This window comes from Emys orbicularis, chromosome 10 (genome assembly GCF_028017835.1).
Source record: "Emys orbicularis isolate rEmyOrb1 chromosome 10, rEmyOrb1.hap1, whole genome shotgun sequence".
Lineage (NCBI taxonomy): Eukaryota > Metazoa > Chordata > Testudines > Emydidae > Emys > Emys orbicularis.
This window is the reverse complement of record NC_088692.1, coordinates 22,782,664-22,810,520: the sequence shown is the minus strand read 5'-3', so window position 1 is coordinate 22,810,520 and position 27,857 is coordinate 22,782,664. Positions and strand designations below refer to the sequence as shown.

General features: G+C 40.2%; 1 protein-coding gene across 1 annotated transcript in view; it reads right to left on the bottom strand.

Moving 5' to 3' along the window:
- The window catches only part of ZC3H7A (zinc finger CCCH-type containing 7A), a 50,946-nt gene extending 23,105 nt beyond the window's left edge, over positions 1–27,841 (bottom strand). Inside the window, exons 1-11 of the mRNA XM_065411696.1 lie at positions 27,761–27,841; positions 14,301–14,404; positions 12,641–12,680; positions 11,592–11,789; positions 10,177–10,335; positions 5,138–5,218; positions 5,003–5,044; positions 4,177–4,210; positions 2,921–3,207; positions 1,443–1,650; positions 389–444 (exon numbers count right to left, since the gene is read on the bottom strand). Coding sequence (XP_065267768.1) covers positions 389–444; positions 1,443–1,650; positions 2,921–3,207; positions 4,177–4,210; positions 5,003–5,044; positions 5,138–5,218; positions 10,177–10,335; positions 11,592–11,789; positions 12,641–12,680; positions 14,301–14,368 — 1,173 coding nt within the window. The 5' untranslated portion in view covers positions 14,369–14,404; positions 27,761–27,841. The remainder of the gene's footprint in view (positions 1–388; positions 445–1,442; positions 1,651–2,920; positions 3,208–4,176; positions 4,211–5,002; positions 5,045–5,137; positions 5,219–10,176; positions 10,336–11,591; positions 11,790–12,640; positions 12,681–14,300; positions 14,405–27,760) is intronic.
- Positions 27,842–27,857: the final 16 nt, after the last annotated feature.

The following is a 27,857-nucleotide window of genomic DNA, read 5'->3' as shown; positions in this document are numbered from 1 at the left end:
CCTTGCAGTCCAGACAAAACTCATAAAAGATAACATTTCAGTTATGACCACTTGTGGTCATTTTAAGCTTCCATGCTGCATTTTGCTAAAAAGTTTACCAAATTCAAAAATTGGCTAGGACACTAGTAAATACAATTTCCTCATCTAAAATTCCCCCTGGATTTTCAGAAAATAGAAAGTTTAAAAAAAAAAACTGTCTTGGAGTGTTGCTGTGTACTATTCAACAGCTACTGTTTTCCCACTCCAGTTGCTACATTTTAATGGTGGATAAAGCTATCCCTGCATTTTTAAAACTTTAATTAAAAAAAAAAAATAGAAACTTCCTTAAGCCCTGATGACTAAATATTACAGTTTTAATCCATGTGAAGGAAAATGTAAAGATACTTACAAGTAAAAGAGAGGAATTATTGCTGTTAAGTGTTGGTGTTCCATCTCTGGATAGATCTGGACAGTGATTAAGAAACAATTTTTCAGTTATTTCCCCTCCCAGCACATTTTATTGATGTAAGAATTGCACCTGCTATAGAGGTGACAGGGGTCAATGTCTTTTCCCACTACATGCAAGTGCCTTGTAGTCTCTGGACAGAAAAACAAGGTAAGTCATCTTGAGTTAATCAATCAATGGATTAACTTTAATAGCAGCCTCACAGATTATGTGTTGAGGCAGTCACTGTAAGAACAGACTGAAGAGAGAGAGGTCCAGAACGTAAAAGGTGGGCAAACAGGCAACAGTTCACTTTCAAATCCCTGGTTGTGGACATGGTTTGGGAGAGTCTATCAAAATTTTGCAATAGCCATTCTTCTACAAAGAATGTACAACTACAAGATTTTTGACTGATATAAGAGGGTTTATTTTTTCAGCTCTAGTTTATTGCATATTTCCTATTTATTTAGCTCATTACTGATCTCAGTATTAATCATCACTTACACCTAATTAGATTCAGTGTTAAGCAAATTTTTTTAAATGGGTCTTTGCTGGTTTTTTTCAGTGTGTACTCTCCATTGTGTAGTCATTTCAGAATCTTGTGAGTAAAAAAATTGTCCCATTTATTTACTCCCATTTCACTCAGGCACACATTTCCCCAGCCCCACCTGGATTTTTAAATGGAGTTTAAATTCACTTCCCTCAGGTTAATTTCACATGCCCAGCATCAAAACAACTTTAGGAAAACCTATCTAATAGTTCATGCAGAACCAGCAGAGGGCGCCTACAACACATTTATGTAGATACCACATGAACAGTTGCTTTATTTTTAATTCTTGATGACAGTATATATTGACTATATATTTGATACATTTAAAACAGAGGCAAGTCAAACTGCCTGAACGTTTCACCACAAACCTTTAATGTTTAAACTTATTGGTAGTGAGAAGTCAGCTATCATTCACAGACTTCTCTCACTCCCTATTAAATTAAGATTAAATAGAGACTCATTCCTTACCTCTTTTTGAGTCACTGATTGGAAAGGTATTTAAAGAGGAACAAAAATTTTCCAAAGAAGAAGCCAGAGGCTGTGAATACATTTCTGAAAATGAGGCTGCTGGAACAAATCCTGCACCAACTGGTAAAGTTCCTAACAAAGTTGTGGAGAAGGCTATATTAGGAGCTACACTAGCTGATGGAATGGGTCCTCTGACTACTGTGGTTTGCTGGAAAAAAAGAAGAGAAATATTTTTACTAAATATTCATTCAGAATTTTTTTTTCAAAAAGGTTAAGTGGTCTGCAACAGTCTAGCTTTCAGTAATTTGCTTTGTTTTAGTACAAAAACCCCATCTCTGCACAGGTAAAGGTAAAATGAAGAATATCTTGAATTTCAGTCCTTCAGTCTAAATTATTTTAGACCCTGACGCTGCAGAGACTTAACTATGTTTAACTTTATACACGGTGTATAGTCCTATTAACTTCAGCAGAACTAATCACAATATGTAAAGTTAAGCACAGGTTTAAAACCTTTGCAGGACCAGAACCTGAGAGTTTAGTTTCTAAATACCTTTAAATACATAGACAAAAGAGGCTGCAGAAATTAAAGAGGCCTAAAAAAATCTAGGGGAATTTTAAGAAGTCTTATTCTAACATGGTAGATTGTTTCCTAGAACTTCTTTACTTTGCAATATCTATTTCAGAAATTTAGAAAGTTACATTTCTCAGTTTATTTTAAAATACTAAAAGTTAAATATTCAGAGTAAGGCTTCTAAATAAATGTTGCTTTAAAAAGCACTTTAAGATAGAGAATCATCACACACTTCTCAAAATTGAACCTTATTCTAAATTGTGTCCACTAAACCTGCATGAAGAATCTATTTACTACAGCCTCATTAGTAAGTTATACGAATAGTATTATCTTGATTAGATTCACGCTGTTTTGGGAGGAATTATTATTTACTTTACAGTTACAATCTGTTCAGGAATTGACATGGTATTTCCTTACTTCAAGAATAATGCTATATGCTAAAGTTAACATGTCAACATACGGGCAGGTTACCCCCCACCCCCCAACTGCTCAACTGGACATCAGAGAGAAGACAATTTTATGAGAGATTGCATATTTGTGTTAGCAGTTCAGCACTTCATTTTCAAATTCTTTTAGAACTGTCAGATATACACCATCTGATCCAAGTGATCTGCTATTTAATGTATGTCTGTTCCAGAACTGCCTCTAAACACCTCAATCTCTGACATTGCTTCATCTTTATTACCTGATAAGCATTGGTCTGATAATGCGGTCACTATTCTAAGAAGAAACTGAAAACATGACATTTCTGAGAAGTTCATATTAGAGTCAAAAGACATGGTGCAATTTGATAGAATAGGCATTACTATAGTTTACACACTTAGTTGTGAGCCTGCTTACTCAAACTAAAAACAAGATTTTATTTGAAATGATTCCTCTCCAGAAAAGATGAAAAACAAAAGTTTACCGTTACATTTTCATCTGAGTCAGGTACAGAATCAAGTAGTTCATCAAGTTCTTCTCCAATACTAATATCATCTCCATCTCCACAATCTAAACATGCTTCTGGCATAGAGAAAGAAATGTTTCCCCCATTTGCCAGCACTGCAGAAGGCAGAGAACTCTTTTCCACTTGAAGAGGCATGACGGAAGATATGGATTGCACAGGTATTGAAGCCAAGTCACTTGACATTTCCGGGACAAAGTTTGATGAGGAAATAGTAGGAAGTGTCTCTTGTTTCTCTTCTGATAAATCTGAAACAGGTAATTTGGAAAGAGACCAAAACTTTTAGTCAGTGTTCTGCAAAAAATTATATATATTTATATTCTTTCACCACTTTTAATCTGGCACAAATATGCTTTGCCTTAAAGAAATTTAATTTTAGAATAAAGATATAGATGCTTAAGAAAAGCACACAATTGGTTTGTATTAACCAATTAACTTCAGAAGAAAATATGCAGATGTGTATTGGAATGTTTGCATATTTTGACATACTAAGCAAGCAAGAAGAGAGTCAGAGACTTGTGGCCTAAATTATCACATGCTATGCTTTATTCTGCCACCCCACATCCACCCCCTCAGCACTATTTTTTCCAAATTACAGAAGTTATATCAGAACACCACAATATTAAAAAAAAAAAAAAAAAAAAAAAAAAGAGTGAACAATAACAAAGTCAGGAGATTTAAATAAAGTTTGCACAGTCACCTTAACCTGTATTCTCTTATGCATATACACACACAACATTCACTCAAATCCCTCAAAACCCCACACAGTCTATTATGTTTAGTTTGCTGGCAAATTAAAAAACTGTTCTAAGAACTGATATGTGAAGTTATTTCATGGACTGACTTGAGAAACTTTTTTGATCTGCCTTTATATCTATTGTATTTTTTAAAATATTTTTTAACCCTTTGAAGTAGAGACTGTGTCACCTTTACAAGTCACTATGGTTTACTTATAACCTATGATAAGTGATGTGGGAGAAAACACTGCTGAAGTCATCTTTGGAAGCAGCTTTCCTGGTTGTAATGCTCTTTGTACGTTCACACACACTTGATAGAAATATAATACCAGTTTCACAGAAGTCAAACTCAGAAGCGCTCAATTAATGATACAGATAAATAATTTTACAAATTTTTAACAATGACAAACACATCGGCGCTGCACTTTGTATCTAGCTTCCTTTCATTAACAAACAATATTGTGGTCCAGGAAGACTCACCTGACTCAATATCTTCTACAGAAGAATTTGAATTCTGTAAATAAGTAAAACAATCAATCAATCAACTTGAAGAGCAACAAGGCCCATCAAGCATACATTTTTAAGTTGACCTTATCAATCTAAGTTTGACCTAAAATTTAGCTTTTGTAAAATTTGTGAGAATTCAGGAGATTTCCACAGTTAAAGATCAAAGAAATATGGCTTTTCAAACAAAAGCATTCCTTACAATGTGTGAAACCCAAGCACTGCAGCCATAAGAAACTGAAATTAACAAAAGTGAGACTAACTTAATAAAATGTTAGTGTTTACTAATGTAATGTGTTACTAATTTTAGCTATCATCATCTGTTTACAATTTAGGTGGACTTTATACCTCTAAGACCTGCATCTGTGCAGGTCTCATAATACAGCTTTATTAGTGTCTGAGCTGCATTCAACTTGCTATCCTTAACCTATGTGAACCATAGTACTCACTTGGACATCTGTAGTACTTAAGTTGTCATTAAGTACAGAAAGCAATGGTTAACTGTATCCATGTAGCAAGACCTTGCGAATAATTAATAAGACCAAACAGAGTAAAGACAGCATTTTTAACTGTACCTTTTATTCAAGGAAGTTCTTGTACAAAGATAACTTGGATAAAAAAGTGATCATGTGATTGAGTAAGATACATTATACTCATGGCAAAACCAAGCACAAGGAATCCTAACCATTGCCTGATACAGAAACTTTAACCAAATGTTAACTGGACAGTTTCACTTCACTGTAAGAATACAGAAAACAGTTCTTTCAAAATCAATGTATACTGTGAACATGTGGAACCTTACCTTAATTGATACTTCTCCAGAAACTGAGTTTGAGGAAGTTGGCTGCAATTAAACAGGTCATTGTAAGTATATAGTTGACATTAAAAACTCAGAATGAGGTAAAAAAAAATAAATAAATAAAAAAATCTTCCTTACCCTTGCTCTGACATATGCTTTTCTTATTTTTAATCCTAGTTTCTGAGCAAGTTCTTGAGTCAGCTTTATCACACTTTCATCCTAAAACAAATACATATACATTTCTATATACTTCTACACACACACACACACACACACACACACCCCCCTCGGGCAGAATGATACAACTGTCTGGAATGAGAAATGTAAACAGGAATTATAGTGTGCTTCTAACCCTACATTTAAATAAAAATTACAAACATCTGCCAATAACTGAGTTCAAAGGTATATATCATTTTACCCAAGATGAGTTCAGAGCCATAAAGACACAGGCCTTTGCCAATTTAAAAGTGGGATTTACACATTCTACAGTTTGAGTATTTTTTGTAGTTTTACAAACTGAAGGCCACACTTCTATTAGCATGTCAACTATTAAAGAACATCGCTGAATATTTAAATTGTTTTGGAGAATATACTCTGTTGTATCTGGAAGCATTGTGTTAAAATCAAGTCATATTTCACTTTGTCCTAGTTAATTCATATTTTAGATGACAGATAGCATTTAGAATATTTGACAGTTTAAAGTTTGTTTTCAGAATATGTCATACAAAGTTACAAGAAGAATCAAGGCAGATCTACTTTAAACCTTAGGGCCAAGGTATTCAAACATGAGTACCTAAAGTTAGGCTTTTAAATTGAAATTTAGACACCTAGCTAAGTGGTCCAGTTTTCAGAAGTACTAAGAAGAGAAACACCAACGGAAGTGGTCATGTGTGCCCAGCACTTTAAAATTTCTGGCCACTTTGCCAAAAATTGTATCTTGAAAAGAAAAAAAAAAAGCCACACGATTCACAGTCATGCCTTCTAAAGATTCATTTTGAACAGGGTGCCAGAGTATATATATATATATAAAAAAATAAAAATAAAAATAAAAACTCAATATTTAGAATAAAATGGAGAAAAAAGTAACCATTCACTCCACAGCATAGATAGCAAAAGAAAAATCCATGATGGAGACTAGTCAGTGGCAGAAGCCACCTGAAACCAGGCAGAAGGGAGAATGCCAAGGATGAAACAGTCACGGGTCTTAAGCACAGCACAAAATCCATCACAAACAGAATATTCCACTAGTACTAACACCTGACATTACATTACTGGGATAAGGAATGTTTACAAAGATGTCTATCATTCAGGGCCGTCCTTAGGATTTATGGGGCCCTACGCAGTATTATTAAACTGGTCCCCTATGCCTGATGGCAGCCCAGGCTCGCAGCCCGGGGGGGGGGGGGGGGGGTTGCATCTAAAAATCTATGCAAGGATTTTTTAGAGATGTGATTTTATCATCTTCAGCAACACACTAATGAAATATTTTTAAAGCAAATTTTAATACAAGGTCCTGTATACTAACATGTTCTGAGTAAATATTACAGTAATGCCCAACTGTTTTTGTCAGTAAATTCAGAAACTGACAGTATATATCTGGGGGTTGGCAAATGCCTGTTAAATGGCTTCATTACCACTTGAATAGCTCTTTAACAGTTTCAATGTTGTGCTAATAGGTCTGGCAGGCTGGAAGGCTTTCACTTTTAAGTTACTAGATCCCCTCCAGAGTAAGAATCGCCAGGCTGCAGCAACCAGCTGTGGAAGCCTTCAGGAAGGGTCAGAACAGGGATAGAAAGAGGGTAGACACTAAGGCTAGGTCTACACTGCAGCGGGGTTCCGACCTAAGATACGCAACTTCAGCTACGTGAATACCGTAGCTGAAGTTGCGTATTTTAGGTCGGCTTACCTAGCGGTGAGGACGCGGGAAAGTCGACCGCTGCCGCGCTGCCGCCGACTCCGCTGCCGCCTCCTGCCGAGGTGGATTTCCGGAGTCGACGGCAGAGGGATCAGGGATCGATTTTACCGCGTCTTCACTAGACGCGGTAAGTCGATCCCCGAAAAACCGATTGCTACCCGCCGGATCGGCGGGTAGTGAAGACAAAGCCTAAGACTAAGGGATGCCCCAAATTTTCGGGTGCCCTATGCAGACGTATACCTAAGGACGTCCCTATCATCATTTAATCCTTGTGGCCAAAGTAAATAATTCCAATTTGCATAGCTTATCTGATTCTAATGCACTTTAAAAAAATATGTATTTAAAGGAGAGGACATTTGAGAAGTTTTCTGAAAGTAAGAAGTGTTATTTGAAGATTCTGAATGTATGACAGATAAATAAATATTAGAATAGCTAGAGGAAATCCAGAATATTAAAGAGATTCGGAAACAATCTTCTCCAAGAACTGGATCCTGTGACGTCCTGAGTCCCCTTAATTACTGGTGATGCTAATGAGAAATGAAGGTGCTTATTATATTGCAAAACTGTCCCACTGCCTGGGGGGGGGGGGGAAAGAGGGCAAAAATAAAATAAAAACCACACACACAGCTCCATAGTGGCAGTTTTCACTTTAGGCCTTGTCTACACTACTGTGGTAAGTCGACCTAAGTAACGCTACTTCAGTTAAGTGAATAATCTAACTGAAGTCGACATAGCTTAGGTCGATTTACCACGGTGTCTACACTGCGCTGTGACGACGGGAGACGCGGTCCCGCCGACTTAACTTACTCTTCTCAGGGAGCTGGCGTACGGAGTCTATGGGAGAGCGCTCTGCCATTGATTTAGCGGGTCTTCACCAGACCTGCTAAATCGACACCGTTTCATCGATCACAGCAGTGCCGATCTACCGGTGAGTGTAAACATGGCCTTAGAGTATATTTGACTTCAAGATTCATAATGGCCCTTTTGTTGACAGTTCAGATAGTAAGAAATTTCTTACTATCTACAAAAAGGAAATTTTTGTGGTCTGCTGGATTTTGTTTTTTTAAACTTTATTTGTTTTCAATTCATACTGAAGCCTCTCAAAATTAACTCACTGCACAGTGAATGCTGTACTGGATGTGAACCAAGCCTTTTGTTACTTGTCCCAGTCTACGCAATTATTTTCCAGTAAAATGTTGTACTTTATATTATAAGCCTCTAAATCATATTTAAATATTATGGGCCACTTTCCAACTGTAGGAGTCAAACCCCTTTACTGACTATGCAGAAATTCTAACACTGTTACCTAATCCATTTGCTTTAAAGTATAACTCTTACTACCATAATACTCAGATTGAGGCTCCCATGCCACAAGTGGCTCTTTAATGCATCTCCTGTGGTTCTTTGCAGCATATGCTATTAAAACGCAATGTGATTTAATTATTAACCAATCAGGATGCTTTTACTATGTTATTAACCAACTGTTGTTGATAAAATAATATGTAGTCAGTCATTTTGCTGTAAGAATACATATAAATGAAAACTAAATATTTCCCATCATACAGTTTAAATATGAATATGTAGTACTATAGTGTGAATTCATTGTTTCATTTACTACTTGGCTCTTTTGGGTAATGTTGATTGCTAATTTGGCTCCTGAACCACTGAGGTCTGAGTATCACTGCTCTAAAAGAACCTCACTGATGGCATCCATACATACTAGCAAAAACAAACAAACAAAAAACCATACCACATGAGTCAATTTTCCTTGCTGAAAAAGATTAGGCAACAGTGTCAGCTCTACTTATTTTGGGGGCCCTAGTTTTTCCTCCCCCCAAAAAAACAAACAAAGAAAACCACAACCCTCATATTTCTTAGCTTCCACACGGAAAACAGGTACAGTAACTCCTCACTTATCGTTGTAGTTATGTTCCTGAAAAATGCGACTTTAAGTGAAACGATGTTAAGCGAATCCAATTTCTCCATAAGAATAATGTAAATGGGGAGGGGGGGGGGGGATTAGGTTCCAGGGAAATTATTTTCACACACACACACACACACACACACACACACACACACACTATATGTTTTAAACAAACAATTTAATACTGTTCACAACTATGATTGTGAAGCTTGGTTGAGGTGGTAAAGCTAGAGGGTGGAAGAGGTGGGATATTTCCCAGGGAATGCCTTGCTGCTAAATCAGTGGGTTCTCAAACTTTTGTACTGGTGACCCCTTTCACATAGCAAGCCTCTGAGTGCAACCCCACTATATAAATTAAAAATACTTTTTTATATATTTAGCACCATTATAAATGCTGGAGGCAAAGCAGGGTTTGGGGTGGAGGCTGACAGCTCACGACCCCCCACCCCCATGTAATAACCTCATGACCCCCTAAGGGGTCCCAACCCCCAGTTTGAGAACCCCTGTGCTAAATGATGAACTAGCACTCGGCTGAGCCCTCAAGGGTTAACACATTGTTGTTAATGTAGCCTCTCACTCTACAAGGCAGCAGGAATGGAGGGGAGATAGCATAGCAGACAGAGACAGATACACACACCTTGTGTATGGGGGAGACGGAGAGAGACAGAGAGAGAGAAATGCACACTGCCTCTTTAAGTAAGCTGACCCACTCTTAAGTGCATTGTCTTTTTAAATGGATCAGGAAGTTGAGACAGCAGCTGCTGCCCCAGGCTCTCTCTGTCTCTCTCCATCGGTGTCTCCACCCTGCTCTATATGGAGAAGAAGGGGTAAGCGGGGTGTAGGAGCAGGGGGGAAGGGGACACCCTGACATTAGCCCCCCCCCACCCCGCACAGCAAGCAGGAGGCTCGGGGAGCAGCTCCAAGGCAGAGGGCAGGAGCAGCACATGGCAGTGGGGGGAGGGATAGCTGCAATTGCTAGGCTGCTGGCAGCTGCTTCACAGGGAACTTAGAGGAGCGGGGAGCTGATAGGGGGGCTGCCGGTCCACCCTGGTTCCAAGCCCCCACCAGCTAGCTCCAACAGGCTGCTCTTCCTGCAAGCAGTGGACAAAGCAGGCGGCTGCCAAACGACGTTAGAAAGGAGCATTGCACAACTTTAAACGAGCATGTTCCCTAGTCGATCAGCAACGTAACAACAAAACAACGTTAACCAGGACGACTTTAAGTGAGGAGTTACTGTACAATGAGTAAGTATTCGAGAAAACATTGTACTACATAAAGTACCAGCTATTTCCAGAACATTATTTGTAAAGTAAATTTAACAACATATAATTTACTTACCTGTGGTACAGCCAGAGAGCATTTTGCTACAACATCGTAAGCCTTCTTATACCTTCCCAATTCATTTAAGGCTTTGGATTTCCGATACAGAGCTCTGAAATTATTTTCATTTAATCTTAAAGCTATTTCACAATCTTCTAGAACTTTATCATGCAATCTCTGTGAGAAAGGCAAAAAAGTTTAAGGGCTTATTCAACAAATAATATTTTGTTGCTAGAGCAGTAGATTCAAATAGCCTATATTTAAATCAAAAAGTGCTGAAAAACTGTACAGTTCCCAAGTAAGCTCTCTTCTTAGGATATTATTCTTTCCTAATGTTTTACTTCTGGATAAAAGTGAGTAACTCTGACCCAAAATTCACCAGCTGTTTATTGTTCTTACTATAAGCATGGAATGCTGTGCAGTCAGATTGCAAATGAAGACAGTATTTTGCCAAAGTATGCTAGAACCCTCTTTGTAGTCCAGCTAAAACATAATTCAACCAGGTAGCACGGCAGAATAGTTACCTTACAAAGTGAGAGTTCACGCAGCAAAAGTACTAAAGCCTGCTTCTACTAAGCCTCATGATCCTAGTTTATATTATTTGACAGAAGTGCAGTGTATCTGGCTCACAGAAAGACAAACAGCTCTATTACTTGGACAGATTCTGGATAGTTCAGTTCTGGGTGAATCAAAAGGTAGAAGTAGTATAAGTTTTTAAGATTTTATTTTGAATTCATTCTGGAAATAAGACAGGATTTTCTTTATGTAGTTGGAAAGGAAAGAAACAGAAATAATGCCTTTGGTTCATTAATTCTTTGTACTTGATAGCTGTTGATGTACCTGTAAACGGATCACTAATGGTAAATGACAAATGGAAAATTTTAGAAGAGGCACCACAGATTATTTGTGCGAGGACGAAGTATATGGCCTCATTCATTAGCAACTTTTCTAGACAATTAAGGAGCAGCACTGGTACTGTATATACTTATGCTCCCTACATAGGTTACACGTGGTCCTTTTCAACCAGGGTGACCTAAGTATAAAGCCCAGAGAAAACAGGGGGCATCATTAAGATCCCCCTCCCGCCCCCCAAGAACCATGTCCACCCACAGGCAAAGAGACAGTAGGGAAGTGGGTATATTAGCTGTACAAATCCTATCTGAAGGATGAACCTACCGCTTTATCAGCATTTGAGTCTGGTATGACCATTTTATATTAATAGGATACTTCTAGTATTATTGTCTAAAAATATCTAGACACATGCTTACATATTTAAAGAGAGAAGATAGAGAATCTTCAAGTTTTGAATCATTTTGACAATTCTCAAACCATAACCAAGAGCCCTTTATCTACTAGTGAATTTTCTATGGCTTCATGTTTTGTTAATGTACTCTATCTGAAAAGTAGCAAAAGCTTAAATAAAAATAACTTACCAAATTTGAGTAACATGCTATCCGGTTTACATGCAACTTCTCTAGTATTTCATTGGAAATGTGGATTTCTTCAGAATTGGCATAATCTGATATGTTTAAAGCTTCTGTATAGTGGCTCAGTGACCTTCCCCAATCACCTTCTCGGTACGCATCATTCCCTTCATTGAAGAGATTTCTAACAAGCTCTTGTATGAATAACTGGAACAAAGAAACACTCATGAACAGAAGAACTCTCTGCAAACATTTCATACCTCTGAATACATAACTCACAATTTTCTCGCAACAAGTTAATGGGAAAAAAATTGAATGCAAAGATTTGGTTTCCAGGTTAAAAGAAAATACACTACATAAAAGTAGCAAGAGAAGTATTATTTAGGCATTTCTAAGGTACCCATTACCAAAAAACCTAGGCATAAATGTAGGGCCACAACTGTTGACAAAGCAGCTCATGAAAGATGTACGACGCACACACACATTATATATCTATGTTCTGGTATTTCACACTGAAGTCTCAGAAGGGAAATGTTTGGATCAGACCAGTTGCCCGTTCATGTCCAAGACTCAAACCACTGAGAAAGGAGAGTTTTAATATCAACAGAAAGCGAGCTGCAAAACCAATTACCAGTTATCTACAACTGCAGAAAGATGCCTGGTAGATTCACATGGTGAAGCTACCTCCTCCTGATCAGCAATGGGGTGCTAAACTAACTTTACTGAAAATAGAACACGATCTTGATTCTTGAAATTGTAAGATCTAAATTTGTAGCCAAGGTTGAGTGAACTGGCAGTTAAAAAATTCTCCCTCTGAGCTACTATACAAGTTATTTCTGTGCATTCAAATATTTGATTATATACATGGCAGGGTGGGACAAGATAGTGAAAGGTAAATACCACTGTAGTTTATCACTATTAAAAACTAGTAAAAATGTCACTTAGACCCTCAGAAAAACTTTGCAAGTTTTTTTTTTTTAAAAGCACCACAAGGAAGAGATTTCCACCCATTATAGAATCATATGTTTCTAATAGATTTCAGAAAATAACTCCATTACCTCATACTGTTCTTGTGTCCCTGGGTAGGGCAAAGTAGACCTAGGAATTAAAGATAAGCAAATTTTGTAAATGAATAGATTGTTAAAAACAAATATTCAACTTAAGGGTTCTGAGTGCTACAGACAAAACTAATGCATTCCCTGAGCACCATCCATTTTGTATACTAATGAGGCAGGAGTCCTAGGGAAAAGAGTAGCTGTTAATTACATGATTGCACACTATTGTAATGCTTATGCACCAGTAGCCTAAATTAAGGGTGCATGGTCAGCCTTAATTCTGGCATTCCCTAACTTCCAAGTGCTTGATTCAGCAACCTTAATGTAGTCTTTGAAAATGCATCCCTACATACACGGGAGAGGGGGACAGGTAGAAAGAGAGAAAAAAAATGTTTGGGGGCCCTAACTGACCCCCTCCCACTTCTGTAATTTTATCAGCATAGAACTCCCACACCCTGATCAGATACATTCTGAACATCAGTAGAGGGTGGGTAATCACTGCCTCAGGCAGTCAGTGCTGCCCTGGGAACTGAAGAGAGACAAGACCATTTCTGCTTCAAACTGCAACTAAACAATATTGGGAGGTAGGGGAGCACAGGAAGGATCATCTTACTTTTGCTCCACCGAGAATCTGTGGCAGTCTATGAATGGGAAAGGGAAGAATTTCCCTTCCCCTGAAAATAGCGACAGCTGGGATGGACTAAGGAGCTCAGTAGGCCGGTTGCGGGGAAACAAGCCTTTCATGTTGGAGCACCCCATTCCTCTCTCTGAGGTTTAAAGAGCTGCTCTTTCTCCCAGCAGCCTGTCTGAACTGCCATGTTGTGATAAGAGAGGAAAGCTTGCGTGTCTTCTGCTCTCCAAGGCCTCTCCTCCCGCTCCATTTCCAGGTTGGAGTAGGCAAATATCCTGCTTTGAGAAGGGGCTGTGTATGAAAGGAAAACACAGGCCCTCACCATTTCCTCCTCCAGTATTACATTAAAGGGGCTTTTAGGCACATAGATAGAAGATGAACTCTACATTCAAGAAAAAAAAAAAGAACAGGAGTACTTGTGGCATCTTAGAGACTAACAAATTTATCTGAGCATAAGCTTTCGTGGACTACCGCCCACTTAATCGGCTGCATAAAATGGAACATATAGTAAGGAGATATATATACACACACATACAGAGAACATGAAAAGATGGGAGTTGCCCTACCAACTAACATTCAAGGTCAGCAGATGTTACTACAAATAGCATGCTGAGCTCCTCTGGATCACACTTTCACTATCTGCACTACACCCACAGCTTCCCCAAACATACAGGTGTTCTTTTCTCTCCCCATATTCGACAACTGCTGTTTGGAGTAACAGTCTTCGCTCTTCAGACAGAGTGCTGCACCTGGCTTACCCCAATGACACACAATGCCACATGAAAACAGGAGACCTATCTCCTACTTTCGTTAAAGCAAATGGGAGGGTCAATTTGAAGCCCCTAAACATTTAAAACAAGAGTATGTTGAAATGTGCATACATAACGAAGTTTGATTGGCCAAATGCTCACCCTTATCTCACTTTTTAAAAAGACAGTATAAATAAAAGGACTAGCCACATTTTAACTAGGACTGCGCGCACACACACACACACACACAAAACCCATAAGAACATCTGTCATAAGATCTTACTGTATAAATTGCAATCCTTTCTTGATGACCTGCTGTCTGATACTTCTGTCTTCGGGTACACTGGACATGTTACCCCGCACATCCACTTTTTAATTCTGCGGTTTCTGAAAGAATAAACAGAGGCTTTTAACATGACCCACTCACTAGCATATTTGCCTCTAGACCGAAGGTTCAAATCTCATACCAGGGCGAGGTTCAATAACAATGCTGATTCTGCACTGAAGTAGGAATGAGAAGACATTTTTTCCAGACAATGCATTAAAATTAAGTTCATACCAGGGGTGGGTATAAGCCGAGTGTCTAACCCAACATTCTCTTCCCTCCCGCCCCCTGAGTTGCATGTAACAATTTCAAAGAGTACCTCCCTGCCAATCTCTGTTTCTATTCCTCTCACCTGCTGAGAATGTTATTCCTCCACTCATTAAGGACTAGATAGATTTATAAGGGAAGTGTGTAAGTGCCTGTGCAAAAATAGCCAGGCTAACCACTACCAAATAGTGGTAAGTGCTCTGGCTATTTGTGGACTTGTCCACTCTAGATGGCGAAGGACCATGTTACAGTCTCAAACAAGCTTGGCAAGCTGTCAGTTGAACACTTATTTGACCCTGGTCAAATATTCCAGCAAGAATGCCCTAACATAGGCTATGGCTACCTCTTTGATTGCATCAAGTACTCCTGGGGGAATTCTGCGCCATTGCGCATGCAGAATTTGCGCAGAAATTTATGTTGTGAGCGCAGGATTTCTTTTTTCTCCCACAGAAATGGGTTGTAGAGGTGCTGGCCACCACTAGGGGCCACTGGACCCAGCAGAGCCTAGCTTACAAGTAGAAGACACCAGGGTGGGGAGGGGGAGAGAAAGCAGGAGGAGGAGGAGATGGAGGACTCCCAGCAGCTGCAGTTCTTGGCACACCCTGAAGGAAGGAGGCGGCATACAGGAAACTCCACACAAACCTAGGACCCAGCATCAGGCTGTTACTCCCTCTGGATCCCTGGGCTCTGGGGGAGGCGGGGTGCAAGTATCGGGGCTGGGGAGAACCTCCAGCTGAGCTCTGAAGGAAGAAGGGGTGCAGGTGTCTGGGCTGGAGGGGCACCCCCCTGCTGGGCTCTGAGGGGGAAGGGCATAGGAAACAGGGGTTTCTTTAACTCTGCTCCTGCGGGAAATTGTGTGTCTGTATTGTTACAGATGTAGTTGCTGAAATAAATTACCAAAATAACTGAAACTGGTGTGATTATATAGTGTTATTTTGACTAATAAAATATACAGAATTTTGCAGAATTTTAAAATATTGTGCGCATAATTTTTAATTTTTTGGCTTAAAATTCCCCCAGGAGTAATCATGGTGCCATTCTTTCATTTTTTATAACTTCATTTCATTCTGTCTCTAATTATTCTGAATTAAAACAACTCAGTTAAGTAACTTTTTTTGTAATTTGGCATAAGTACCTATGGTTAAGCCTACTGGAGATCATAAAGTCTTAATCATGTGAGTTAACTGCGATTAATCAACAGACCTAAAAAAAAAAGTTAACTAAAAAAAATTAATCGCAATTAAAAAAATTAATCGTGATTAATCGCACTGTTAAAAAACAGAACACCAATTGAAATTTATTAAATATTTTTGGATGTTTTTCTATATTTTCAAATATATCGATTTCAATTACAACACAAAATACAAAGTGTACAGTGCTCACTTTATTATTTTTATTACAAATATTTGCACTGTAAAAATGAGAAACAAAAGAAACAGTATTTTTCAATTCCTCTCATACAAAGTACTGTACTGCAATCTCTATCATGAAAGTGCAACTTACAAATGTAGGGATTTTTTCTTACATAACTGCACTCAAAACCAAAACAATGTAAAACTCGAGAGCCTACAAGTCCACTCAATCCTACTTCTTCTTCAGCCAATTGCTAAGACAAACAAGTTTGTTTACATTTATGGGAGATTTTTGGACCAGTCAAATGCCCAACCCTAGTCTCAAAAAACAAATTCACTGCACTACTGCTAAACTACCAGCAGATGCTCACAAAATATTTTGCACCAATAACTGCTGTTGTATTTCCTGCAGGGGAAATAAACTCGTAATACTGTTTCATTTATTACTGAAAAATATGTTGGAATACCCTCAAATATGAAGGATACCATATGAAGACAAAATCTAGAGAGATGTTTTCGTATCTTCATCTCCTAACTGCTGACAGAATTAAAAGCAAGCTAATTGGATTCTAATTAGTAAGCCTCTCAGTTTTGTGATCAACACACATTAATTAAAATCCATCACAATGTTTGGCTTTCCTTTGACAAACCCAGAAAGAGCTCAAGTGTAGACATTTGTCTTTTGTGTCATAGCTTTAATACAAATTAATCTGATTAAGCCTTGGAAGAAACAAGAGGTATTGTTGAAATTAGGGATGTAAATATTGTTGAAAAAGTTAACTGTTTAAAACTTAAAATTATATCCTTTAACCGGTTAACCGATTAAAGGGAGAGGGGCTGGGGCCCTCCAGCCGGGCCAGCCCAGGGCTGGGGATTAAAGGTAAGACTAATGCTTTCTGTTTGACCATTTAATAATTTATATCCCTAGTTAAAATATCATTCAATTTAACTCATTTATCTTATTATCTTGTTAATGGTCCTATAGCCATTAAAGGTTAATCAATCATTTGTTCAGATTATCAAATTATTTCTCCTCATCCCCCCGCTTTTACAATAAAGGAGTGTCTACATTCAATGCTCTTGGTGTTCCTGACAATCTTAAAAATACACATAAGTCACTCCTTATATAAAAAGAGACAAAAAAGTAATACAGCACACCAGTTTCAATACAAGAATGCCCTAAGCGTGGCCCAATAGCCAATGCAATTCTATCTGCCCTCTAACTGCAATGCAAGAGCAATACCGATTCTGAAATGACGGCATTAACAGCAAGATATATTTCTTCAAACTATGGTTGAGTAAGATTGCTCCTAGAACAGAACTTGCTCAATGCTGAAAGTTACCATACAAGTGTACAGTTAAGCTGTGCTTCCTTCTGGAGGAAAAGGAAGGGTTTTTGTTTTATTTTTAAACAGAGCTGAATTAATTTTGTTTAAAAAAAATTATAAAGTTTAAAAACTGTATGTAATAAATTAAAGGATTCTATATTTCTATGAAGTTCCCATTTAATTTCATTAATTTTCCTCATATAGGAAGAATAGCCCTCAGGAAAAATCATATTCAGACAAACAAGAAGAAAGGAGGATTCTGATAAGTTAAGAAGACATTGTCCAACAAGTGTTCATGTGGAAAGGAAATAATTTGTAATGGTTGGTTGAAAGTGAAATACTTTTTAAACTATGCATTACAAATATCTAAAGTTATTACACTCAGCATAGTTGTAAAAGGATATATTTCTCCCCAAAAGTCATTTTATGATAAATAGATTTTGGGAATTTAATCATGATATGTTTATAAATTGTGTGCAGCTATTAGAAAAGTTGTCTAACGTGCCAATGGAAAATGCTAAGTGCATCCATAGATCAGTTGCTGGGACTGGACAACATGGGATGGATCATGCAATAATTGCCCTATTCTATTCAATCCCTCTGAAGCATCTGGCATTGGCCACTGTTGGAAGACAGGATACTGGGCTAGGTGGACCACTGGTCTGATCCAGTATGGCCTCTCTCATGTCCTTATCAGTTGGTCTCGCTCCTCTTCAATGCATGAATACATTTTTTTCCTATAATTCATACAAACACCCCTGACAACAGTAATTGGGGTATCTGTACTGTAACATTTAAAGAAAATAAGAAAATTTTCAAAAGCATTTGAGTTATTTAGGAGCCTAAGGGTATGTCTACACAGCATTTTGGAGCCCAGAGGAGCAAGCCTCTCAGGCTGGGCCAATAGACTTAGACTAGCATGGATCTATACTAATCAGTTCAAATGAAAATTTAGAGCCAATTCAAAGCTTCATCCAAAAAGCTCTAACTGTCCACACTGACAGTTGAACTATGCTACAGAGAATGAGGACTATGGAAATGGATTCCTATCCTAAACAAATGTTCTCGACTGCTCAGAAAGAAGAGGAAGCAACCATGAGTAACATTTTGTTCTCCGATGAAGTTCTCACAAAGGGCAACAGTCCTAAACAAAAACAGTCATCTGTTATTTATGCACTTTTGACCTTTACCATGCTCAACCTATAAACCCAACCTGTGGAACAGGTGAAGATAATTTGTTCAAACTTTAAACACACACACTTCTAGGCTGAGAAAATTCCAGGCCATAAGATACTTCAGCCAAAAGACAGGTTTCAGAGTAGCAGCCGTGTTAGTCTGTATCCGCAAAAATAACAGGAGTACTTGTGGCACCTTAGAGACTAACAAATTTATTAGAGCATAAGCTTTCGTGGGCTACAACCCACTTCTTCGGATGCATCCGAAGAAGTGGGTTGTAGCCCACGAAAGCTTATGCTCTAATAAATTTGTTAGTCTCTAAGGTGCCACAAGTACTCCTGTTATTATTTCAGCCAAAAGGTAGATTTTCCAGATGAGCAACTTTTTAATTAAAATCTAGAAGTAACCCTAAAGCATTTACTGTTAATACCTTGCATTTTTCTAATGCCTTTCATCCAAGGATCTTAAAAAGCTACATCATCACTGTAAGGTATAAGAATTATTCCCATTTTAACCATGCCTAAAATGTCGCACAGAGTTGAAAAAGTCCCTCAAGTCATAAAGAAACTTAGTGGAAGGACCTCAAGTTCTCTGTTCCACTGAATGTACAGAATTTCTTATTGTGACCCTTGATACCAAAGAGATAAAATAGAAAGTCAATTATAGCTAAGGGTATGTCTACACTACGAAATTAAGTCGAATTTATAGAAGCCGGTTTTATAGATATCGGTTTTATACAGTCGATTGTGTGTCCCCACATAAAATGCTCTAAGCACATGAAGCCGGCGGACCGCGTCCACAGTACCGAGGCTAGCGTTGACTTCCGGAGCGTTGCACTGTGGGTAGCTATCCCACAGTTCTCCGCCGCTCATTGGAATTCTGGATTGAGATCCCAATGCCTGATGATGCAAAACAGTGTCGCGGGGGGTTCTGGGTACATGCCGTCAGGCCCCTCCCCCTCCGTCAGAGCAACGGTAGACAATCGATTCGCACCTTTTTACCTGGGTTACCTGTGCAGACAACATACCACGGCAAGCATTGAGCCCGCTCAGCTCAGCTCACCGTCACCATATGTCATCTGGGTGCTGGCAGACGTGGGGCTGCATTGCTACACAGCAGCAGCCCCTTGCCTTTTGGCAGTAGATGGTGTATTAAGATTGATATCCGTCATAGTCGTATTCCAGTTCAATCAGAGGCACCTGGGCAGACATGCTTTGTCTCCTGGAGACTCAGTCCTGCCGGCAGTCCTATTGAACCGTCTTGACGATGATGGCTAGCAATCGTAATACAGTATCTTCTGCCAAGCACCCAGAAGATGCCAAGGGCTATCAGTCATGCTGCACCATTTGCTGCCAGCTTAAGATGTAAAAAATAGATGTATTCATTTGCTTCCCCCTCCCTCCGTGAAATCAACGGCCTGCTAAACCCAGGGTTTTGAGTTCAATCTTTGGGGGGGCCATTCTGTGTGACAGTTGTTTGTGTTTCTCCCTGATGCACAGTCACCTTCGTTGATTTTAATTCCCTGTACCTGTACGCCATGTCGTCAGTCGCCCCTCCCTCCCTCCGTCAGTTTCGTGCCTTTTTTCAGACCAGACGCCATAGCACTGGGATCATGGAGCCCGCTCAGATCACCGCGGCAATTATGAGCACTATGAACACCACACGCATTGTCCTGGAGTATATGCAGAGCCAGGACATGCCGAAGCAAAACCAGGACCAGCCGAGGAGGCGATTGCAGCACGGCGACGAGAGTGATGAGGAAATTGACATGGACACAGCCCTCACACAAGGTACGGGCCCCAGCAATGTGCAAATCATGGTGTTACTGGGGCAGGTTCATGCTGTGGAACGCCGATTCTGGGCCCGGGAAACAAGCACAGACTGGTGGGACCGCATCGTGTTGCAGGTCTGGGACGATTCCCAGTGGCTGTGAAACTTTCGCATGCGTAAGGGTGCTTTCACGGAACTTTGTGACTTGCTTTCCCCTGCCCTGAAGTGCCAGAATACCAGGATGAGAGCAGCCCTCACAGTTGAGAAGCGAGTGGCGATAGCCCTGTGGAAGCTTGCAACGCCAGACAGCTACCGGTCAGTCGGGAATCAATTTGGAGTGGGCAAATCTACTGTGGGGGCTGCTGTGATCCAAGTTGCCAGGGCAATGAAAGACCTGGTGATATCAAGGGTAGTGACTCTGGGAAACGTGCAGGTCATAGTGGATGGCTTTGCTGCAATGGGATTCCCAAACTGTGGTGGGGCGATAGACGGAACCCATATTCCTATCTTGGCACCGGAGCACCAAGCCACCGAGTACATAAACCGCAAGGGGTACTTTTCAATGCTGCTGCAAGCCCTGGTGGATCACAAGGGACGTTTCACCAACATCAACGTGGGATGGCCGGGAAAGGTACATGATGCTCGCGTCTTCAGGCACTCTGGTCTGTTTTGAAAGCTGGAGGAAGGGACTTTCTTCCCGGACCAGAAAATAATCGTTGGGGATGTTGAAATGCTTATCGTGATCCTTGGGGACCCAGCCTACCCCTTAATGCCATGGCTCATGAAGCCGTACACAGGCAGCCTGGATAGTAGTCAGGACCTGTTCAACTACAGGCTGAGCGAGTGCCGAATGGTGGTGGAATGTGCATTTGGACGTTTAAAAGCGCGCTGGCGCAGCTTACTGGCTCGCTCAGACCTCCGCGAAAAGAATATCCCCATTGTTATTGCTGCTTGCTGTGCGCTCCACTATATCTGTGAGAGCAAGGGGGAGACATTTATGGAGGGGTGGGAGGTTGAGGCAAATCGCCTGACCACTGATTACGCGCAGCCAGACACCAGGGCGGTTAGAAGAGTACAGCAGGGCACGGTGCGCATCAGAGAAGCTTTGAAAACCAGTTTTGTGACTGGCCAGGCTACAGTGTGAAACTTCTGTTTGTTTCTCCTTGATGAACCCTCCGCCCCCCCCCACCCAGTTCACTCTACTTCCCTGTAAACCAACCACCCCACCCTCCCCTCCCCCCTTCGAGCACCGCTTGCAGAGGCAATAAAGTCATTGTAACTTCACATTCATGCATTCTTTATTAATTCATCACACAACTAGGGGGATAATTGCCAAGGTAGCCCGAGAGGGGTGGGGGAGGAGGGAAGGAAAAGGACACACTGCAGTTTAAAACTTTAACACTTATTGAAGGCCAGCCTTCTGATGCTCGGGCAATCATCTGGGGTGGAGTGACTGGGTGGCCGGAGGCCCCCCCACCGTGTTCTTGGGCGTCTGGGTGAGGAGGCAATGGGACTTGGGGAGGAGGGCTGTTGGTTACACAGGGGCTGTAGCGGCAGTCTCTGCTCCTGCTGCCTTTCCTGCAGCTCAACCATATGCTGGAGCATATCAATTTGATGCTCCAGCAGCTGGAGCATCAACTCTTGCCTTCTGTCAGCAAAACTTCGTTTCGCTTAAAGTAGCATTTTTCAGGAACATAACTACAATGTTAAGCGAGGAGTTACTGTAATAAATAATTAAATCACCAACATTAATTGTACCAGGTGACTTGAATACTTGCTCAGATGACATCTTCAAGACTGGCACAAAATCTCATATCCATTATTACCATGAGATTCAGCCAAGTTATCTTGAGTCTGACTTGCACAGTCAGATGTTCACTGATCCAACTGGCCTAGAGGAGGACAACAGAGGTACCCACAACTTTTGCTAGTCCACACACCATTTCTGACAAAGATCGGAACTTTTTCCATCTCCCTATCTAAGGACTACATCACAAAGCTGTCTCCAGAGAGTGGATTTCCAAAAAGCTGTGATGGACAGTGTTGCTCTTCCATAGAACCAGTGAACATTTAGTTTGACAAGACCTTATAACCACAGATTGTTAAAAACCATTGCCTTCATATTCCATTCTATTCCCCAAAGGTTGCAGTCCAATGAAGAAGAATAGATGAAATGTAAAGGCAGCAGGTTGTAGCACCACTACTTCAAGGTCCACTCAGAACCTGCAGGGATTTGGAGCGGAGCCCGGAGTTGGAGCGCGGAGCTGCAGGTATTTGCCTGGAGCTGGAACGGAGCCGGAGCACAGCTCCAAAGCCCTGCCTGACTATGGAATAAAATTCCTGAATTACTGCTGTGAAGGTGACCAAAAAAAAAAAAAATTATATCATATCTATATCTTACTCCTCAGCCACTAAATCTTGACTAGCAAAACTGTTTTGAACAGACGGTCATCTTCACCATGAAGGACAAGAATTCATCCTATTTCACAGAAAAAGACAGTGCACTGAAGTAACCTTATACCACCGATGAATAACCTAGGCAATGCCTCCCTCCAGAAGGGCATTCTACCAGCAGCTCTTAAACACAATGGGCCAACTTGTTCCTAAGAAAGTCATCAATGGAAGGAAGCGTAGTAAGTGAGGTCTTCAGCATCAACCTCTCCTTCCTGAGCTGTACTATCAGATTTTTCTTTTTTACTAAATACTCCAAGCTGTCACCAAATTTTTGTGGTTTTGTTTTCCTCATCAATTTTTGCAAGTACACTTTTTACCCTCAATAGCCCATTTGATTCACCCTGATGTAAAAGGCTTGGACACTTCCTTTCCCTCCACCATTGGACAAGACAGGAGCCTCTTCTATATTCTACAATATCTGATGCACTCAATTAACATTTTAAAGGCTTGCTTTAACATCCAGAATGTGCCAGAGATTTTTCTTTAGGTACAAGAAATTTGGACTCAACAATAACAAAACTGTCATGAAGATCCAGGAAAGAAATTCATCATGAGAATAAGGTACACTCCATCCACATGAAACGTACTGAACTGCATTATCACCAAATATGCAGCCACCTCTGATATTCAGATTACGGATGTCAGTGAAAGTAGATCACTTTGATCAACTGCTAAAACTCAAAACCAATAACCAGCACCACACATTTTCTATACAGCACTTCTCATCCAGAGATCCTGGAGCACTTTACAAAGGAAGGCAAGTATCATTATCTCCCTTTGCAAAATGGGGAAACTGAAACTTTGATACAGAAGTTAAGTGACTTGCCCAAGGTCACAAATTAGGTGAGCACAAAGACTCTTTGAAGCAAGAAAACTGTTGTTAGCCAGAAACATTAATTATAAAATGGAAACGTTAGACACTAGAGTTGCAAAAAACTGTATTTAGGGACATAGCCACAATTCAGCAGGTCTGACCAGTTTCAAGAATTAGCATATCATAAACTTTAAGACCTATGTATGCAACCTCAGACTGTAGCATTAAAAAAGTCATTTTAAGTCAAGCTAATGAAAACCTCAATTAATAGAAAACAGTTGCTAACAATAAGACTATCATCTTTATTAACTTCCTCTCAATTTTGATTGTTTGAAAAGGGTAAAACTGTCAAAGACCCCAACAGAATGCTGCAAAATATTGTCTGAAAGTGTAGCCAGTTGACTACACATATGGTTTTTTTATTAAGAATGCTTAAGAGATCAACTAACCAAACATAGCCCCCAAAAAAGCAGTACAATATGGAAAGGAAAGAGTTAACAAGATACCAATCCTTCTGGGAAGCCATTTCTTGCAGTGCTGTTCCACAGTGGGGGTGCTTTGAATTATGCCCCCAACCACTTATATTTATAGCACAATTGCTTACAAGTTATAAAGCATTTTTTATGTCACCTAAGATCCTACCCACCAGTTTGTATCAGTTCCTTAACTTGCTGTTCTGTACCTCTCCTGATCTCTGTTTTGGATACTATATTTTAAACTGTGAAGGTACCTGTACTAGGACACAGAACAAATGTATCTTGCCTTTGACAGGCTTTATATTCGCTAATGTCAAAAGCTATGCTTAGCTTTGCAGAGCACTGTGGGATATATATATATATATATATATATATATATATATATATATATATATATATATATATATATATATATATATATATATATATATATATATATATATATATATATATATATATATCAAGATATCTTGACATAGGTGAGCAAAGAACTGTAAAAAAGACTTCATATAATATGGCATGCCCTATGCTTAACATGTGCAGTAGCTAACAAAGAAATTATTTACTAAAATAACTTCACATCATGACCTGGTAAGATAAGAACGTTACTTAAAAATTCTTCATTTTGGAGTGGATTTTAGGAAACAATTTTGTAGATATTATTTTCAAATTGACTGCCCTGTAATTCAGTTTCAATTATGAAGAATAACAAAATTGTTAAAAAGACACAGTTTTCATTCAGATTATTAGAGCTCTAGTGAATGCTTCTGCAAAGGTTAAAAAAATTTCTATTATAAGCAAGTACAAAGTGTGATTATAATTCTTAAACGTTCATCTTCTAGGTTGAACACTTTCCATAGTTGGTGTCTACCCCAAGAACTGTGGGGGGGTTTGGTTTGGTTGGGGGGGTGTCTTATTTTTGACAAAATTCCAACCAGTCATATCAGTTACACACACTACCCTTCCCCCTTTGTGAAAACAGTTATTATGATCTCTCTCTCTCTCTCTCCCCTACTCTCTCCTCCATGCACCACTAGTGAAAACAGCTGACACTAGAAAGCTGAAACTCAGAACACACACTTATCATAATGAATAGTATGTGCTTTTCTAGATTTCAGGGTAAACTGTAAACTACCTTGCAGGATTGTTCTAGTGCCATTCTCCACTGGCACCAATGGCCCTGGGTGTCATAAACCTTAAAGTGGGTGTCAAGGCCATGCCCCCTCCACGTCCTCAGGCCAGCCATGGGACCCTGATTTAAAGCCTGAGCCCCAACCCACTATCCTCCTCTATGCTATGCCAGAGGTAGAAGTGATAAGATGAATGGTGCCACAAGCTGCAAAAGATATGGAGGCAGATCCCCTTACAATGCATTGCTGTGTCCAGAACCACTGAGTTAAAGGGGCCTCAAGTGGGCACTTTCTAACCCACTAATTACATTGGAACCTGCCAAAGTTGTGGCAGTTGTAATTTAAACTACTCATACCACCTCCAGCTGGCAGTTTGCCAGTTTTGCAATATCAGAAAAAGCCCCTTCTAGATCCCAGAACTGGCCATCAGCCTAGCCCCTGGCATCAAAAGAGATCAAGCAACTCAATTCAGAGTGGGGCTGAAATTGGGATCCCAAAATGCCTACTCACCTAGGCAGCAGAGAGTAGCAATCTCTCTCCCCATCCAGTTGCTGTAGGCAGAAGCCAATCACTTGGCCTCGTTACCAGGCCCCATCACCAACAGCAGCATCAGTGATGGGCAGGCCAGGCCCACTGCCCAGATTCAGTACACGATACCCTTCCCAAGTCTTGCAGCACGGGGGGGGGAGAACCAACCCCCCACAAGCACTGACAGCAAATGGGAGGTGAAGAGGGAAGCAGGGAGAGCACATGGAACACTTTCCTAGTTGCTCCAGGTTGAGATCTCATCCATATATACCCAGGGATGTCTCCACTGTTCCCAGTCCCATCAAAACTGCATTCCATGCAGAAAAAAAAAATTCACATGGCATTATTTAAAATACAATCTGTATTTACTAGTTTTAAACACAGTGATTAAGTTTAAGATAATTACTTATGGTTAGTAGTAAGAAACCATTAGTGAACTGTCCTGTGCCATGACAAGTTGTTTAATAAAATTCCTCTTAACTGCAATATCCCAACTCCCCTACTTTATTTGCAGTAGTTCGTACTTAAACTGAAACTAAATTAAACTGTGTTTATGAGAAAACATATAAATATAGTAAGTGAAACAGAAAATAAGCTAAATGTCAACTGCTGAATAATACACTAATTTTAAAAGTTATTTATCAGCAGTGTTTTGTTACAGCATGTTTAGATTCTTCCCACTTATGACAAGGCAAGACACTAATCATGTTTTGTTTTCCTTTATGCTGTCACACTTTCCCTGTCATTTTTAACCCCCCCTTGAAAACCTAGAACAGAAGATATCAGCACTGCAAAGTTACTTCTCACTCCCATGAAGTTCAGGCTGTTTTAGAGGGGTGGTGCTTGAGGTTTGTTTTTAATAAAGAAAGATGCTTAAAATATTTGTTTAGACAGAAAGTATTAATAAAGAAAATTATATTGACAGAAGTTTCACCAAGATAACCACAGTTAATTAAATCTGATGCCTACAACTGACAACGTGTCTTTATAGAGACACCATCAACTTTAAAATCACTTCTGTTTTGTTTTTTTGCCTACTACTTTCAAGTAACATTTACTATAACTGAAGGATTAAGTATTTCTGTATATTTCTCCTGACTGCTCAATTTGTGAACGTGATAGCACTTTGCATATATTAAGGTGTTTTTCTTAACTTTGTAGAAATTAATTCATACCAATTATAAACAAACAAATTCATTCTTAACATACAGGAAATAAATAATATCATATACAAAAGGAAAAGGTAACTCACACCACAAACTGTGACTGTGTAACACTAGTGACTGTTCATTACTACTCTTTAGGGTGAACCTGAAAATCGGTTAAAATACTGTTTTAATACTGAATAATGAGTTTCTTATAGTCGCCTTCCCTCCTTTGCCAATTATTTTTTCTTCTCTCACTCTAATCACACAGCAACAGGGGCAGTAAACTGCCATTTTAAAAGCCATAGGAAAATGCAGTTGTAAAACCACAAAAAATAGCTGCCATACTCGGGAGCGGCTGTAACACCTGCCCTTACTGAAAATCATTGTTTAAAACTGACCAGACTGAGTGGATAGGAGCTTTTGAAGTTCTGTCAAGTCACAATTAGGCTGAAAGAGTTGACAGGCTGCGGCGGCCTGTCCCCCAGCACCTCCCTCCCTACTCCCCACTCTCACCGGGGCCCTCCAACCTCAGCAGGGATTATCAGCGGTTGGAAGAGGTTCCACACACGCTCCGTTCACACCACAGAGGAATCACCCCCAAAGAGTCCCGGCCCGTACTTCGCAACGGGCACTTAGCATTGCCTGTCATGTGTTCACACCTCCCCGCCCCCGCCTGTCACCGAACGAGGGGGCCATCAGGAGCCCCCTGCAGAACCACCCGCGAGGGTCTTCACCAAGCCAAGCACAAGATTAATACGAGCTGAGGAAGAGGAAGGCACCAGGGAAACCTGGCTGCCGGGGGGAATAAACCAAACCTCGACACAGCAGCCTCCGTAACGGGGGAGTGGCGGGGGAAGTGGGCCGAGAGCACCCCCACCCCCGCGCCGGGGGCGGTGAGGAGCAACGGACAGCCTGCCCCACGGGGATGGGGGACCTAGCCGCCAGCTCCCCCGTCCGGTGAGCCCCCCCGCCTACCTGCTCGCTAGGTCCGGCGGCGGCGAGCTCTCAACACGACAACAACAGCGCCGTCTCCACTCCTGCCTCGGCAGCTGCGCTGATGAAACCCGGCCAC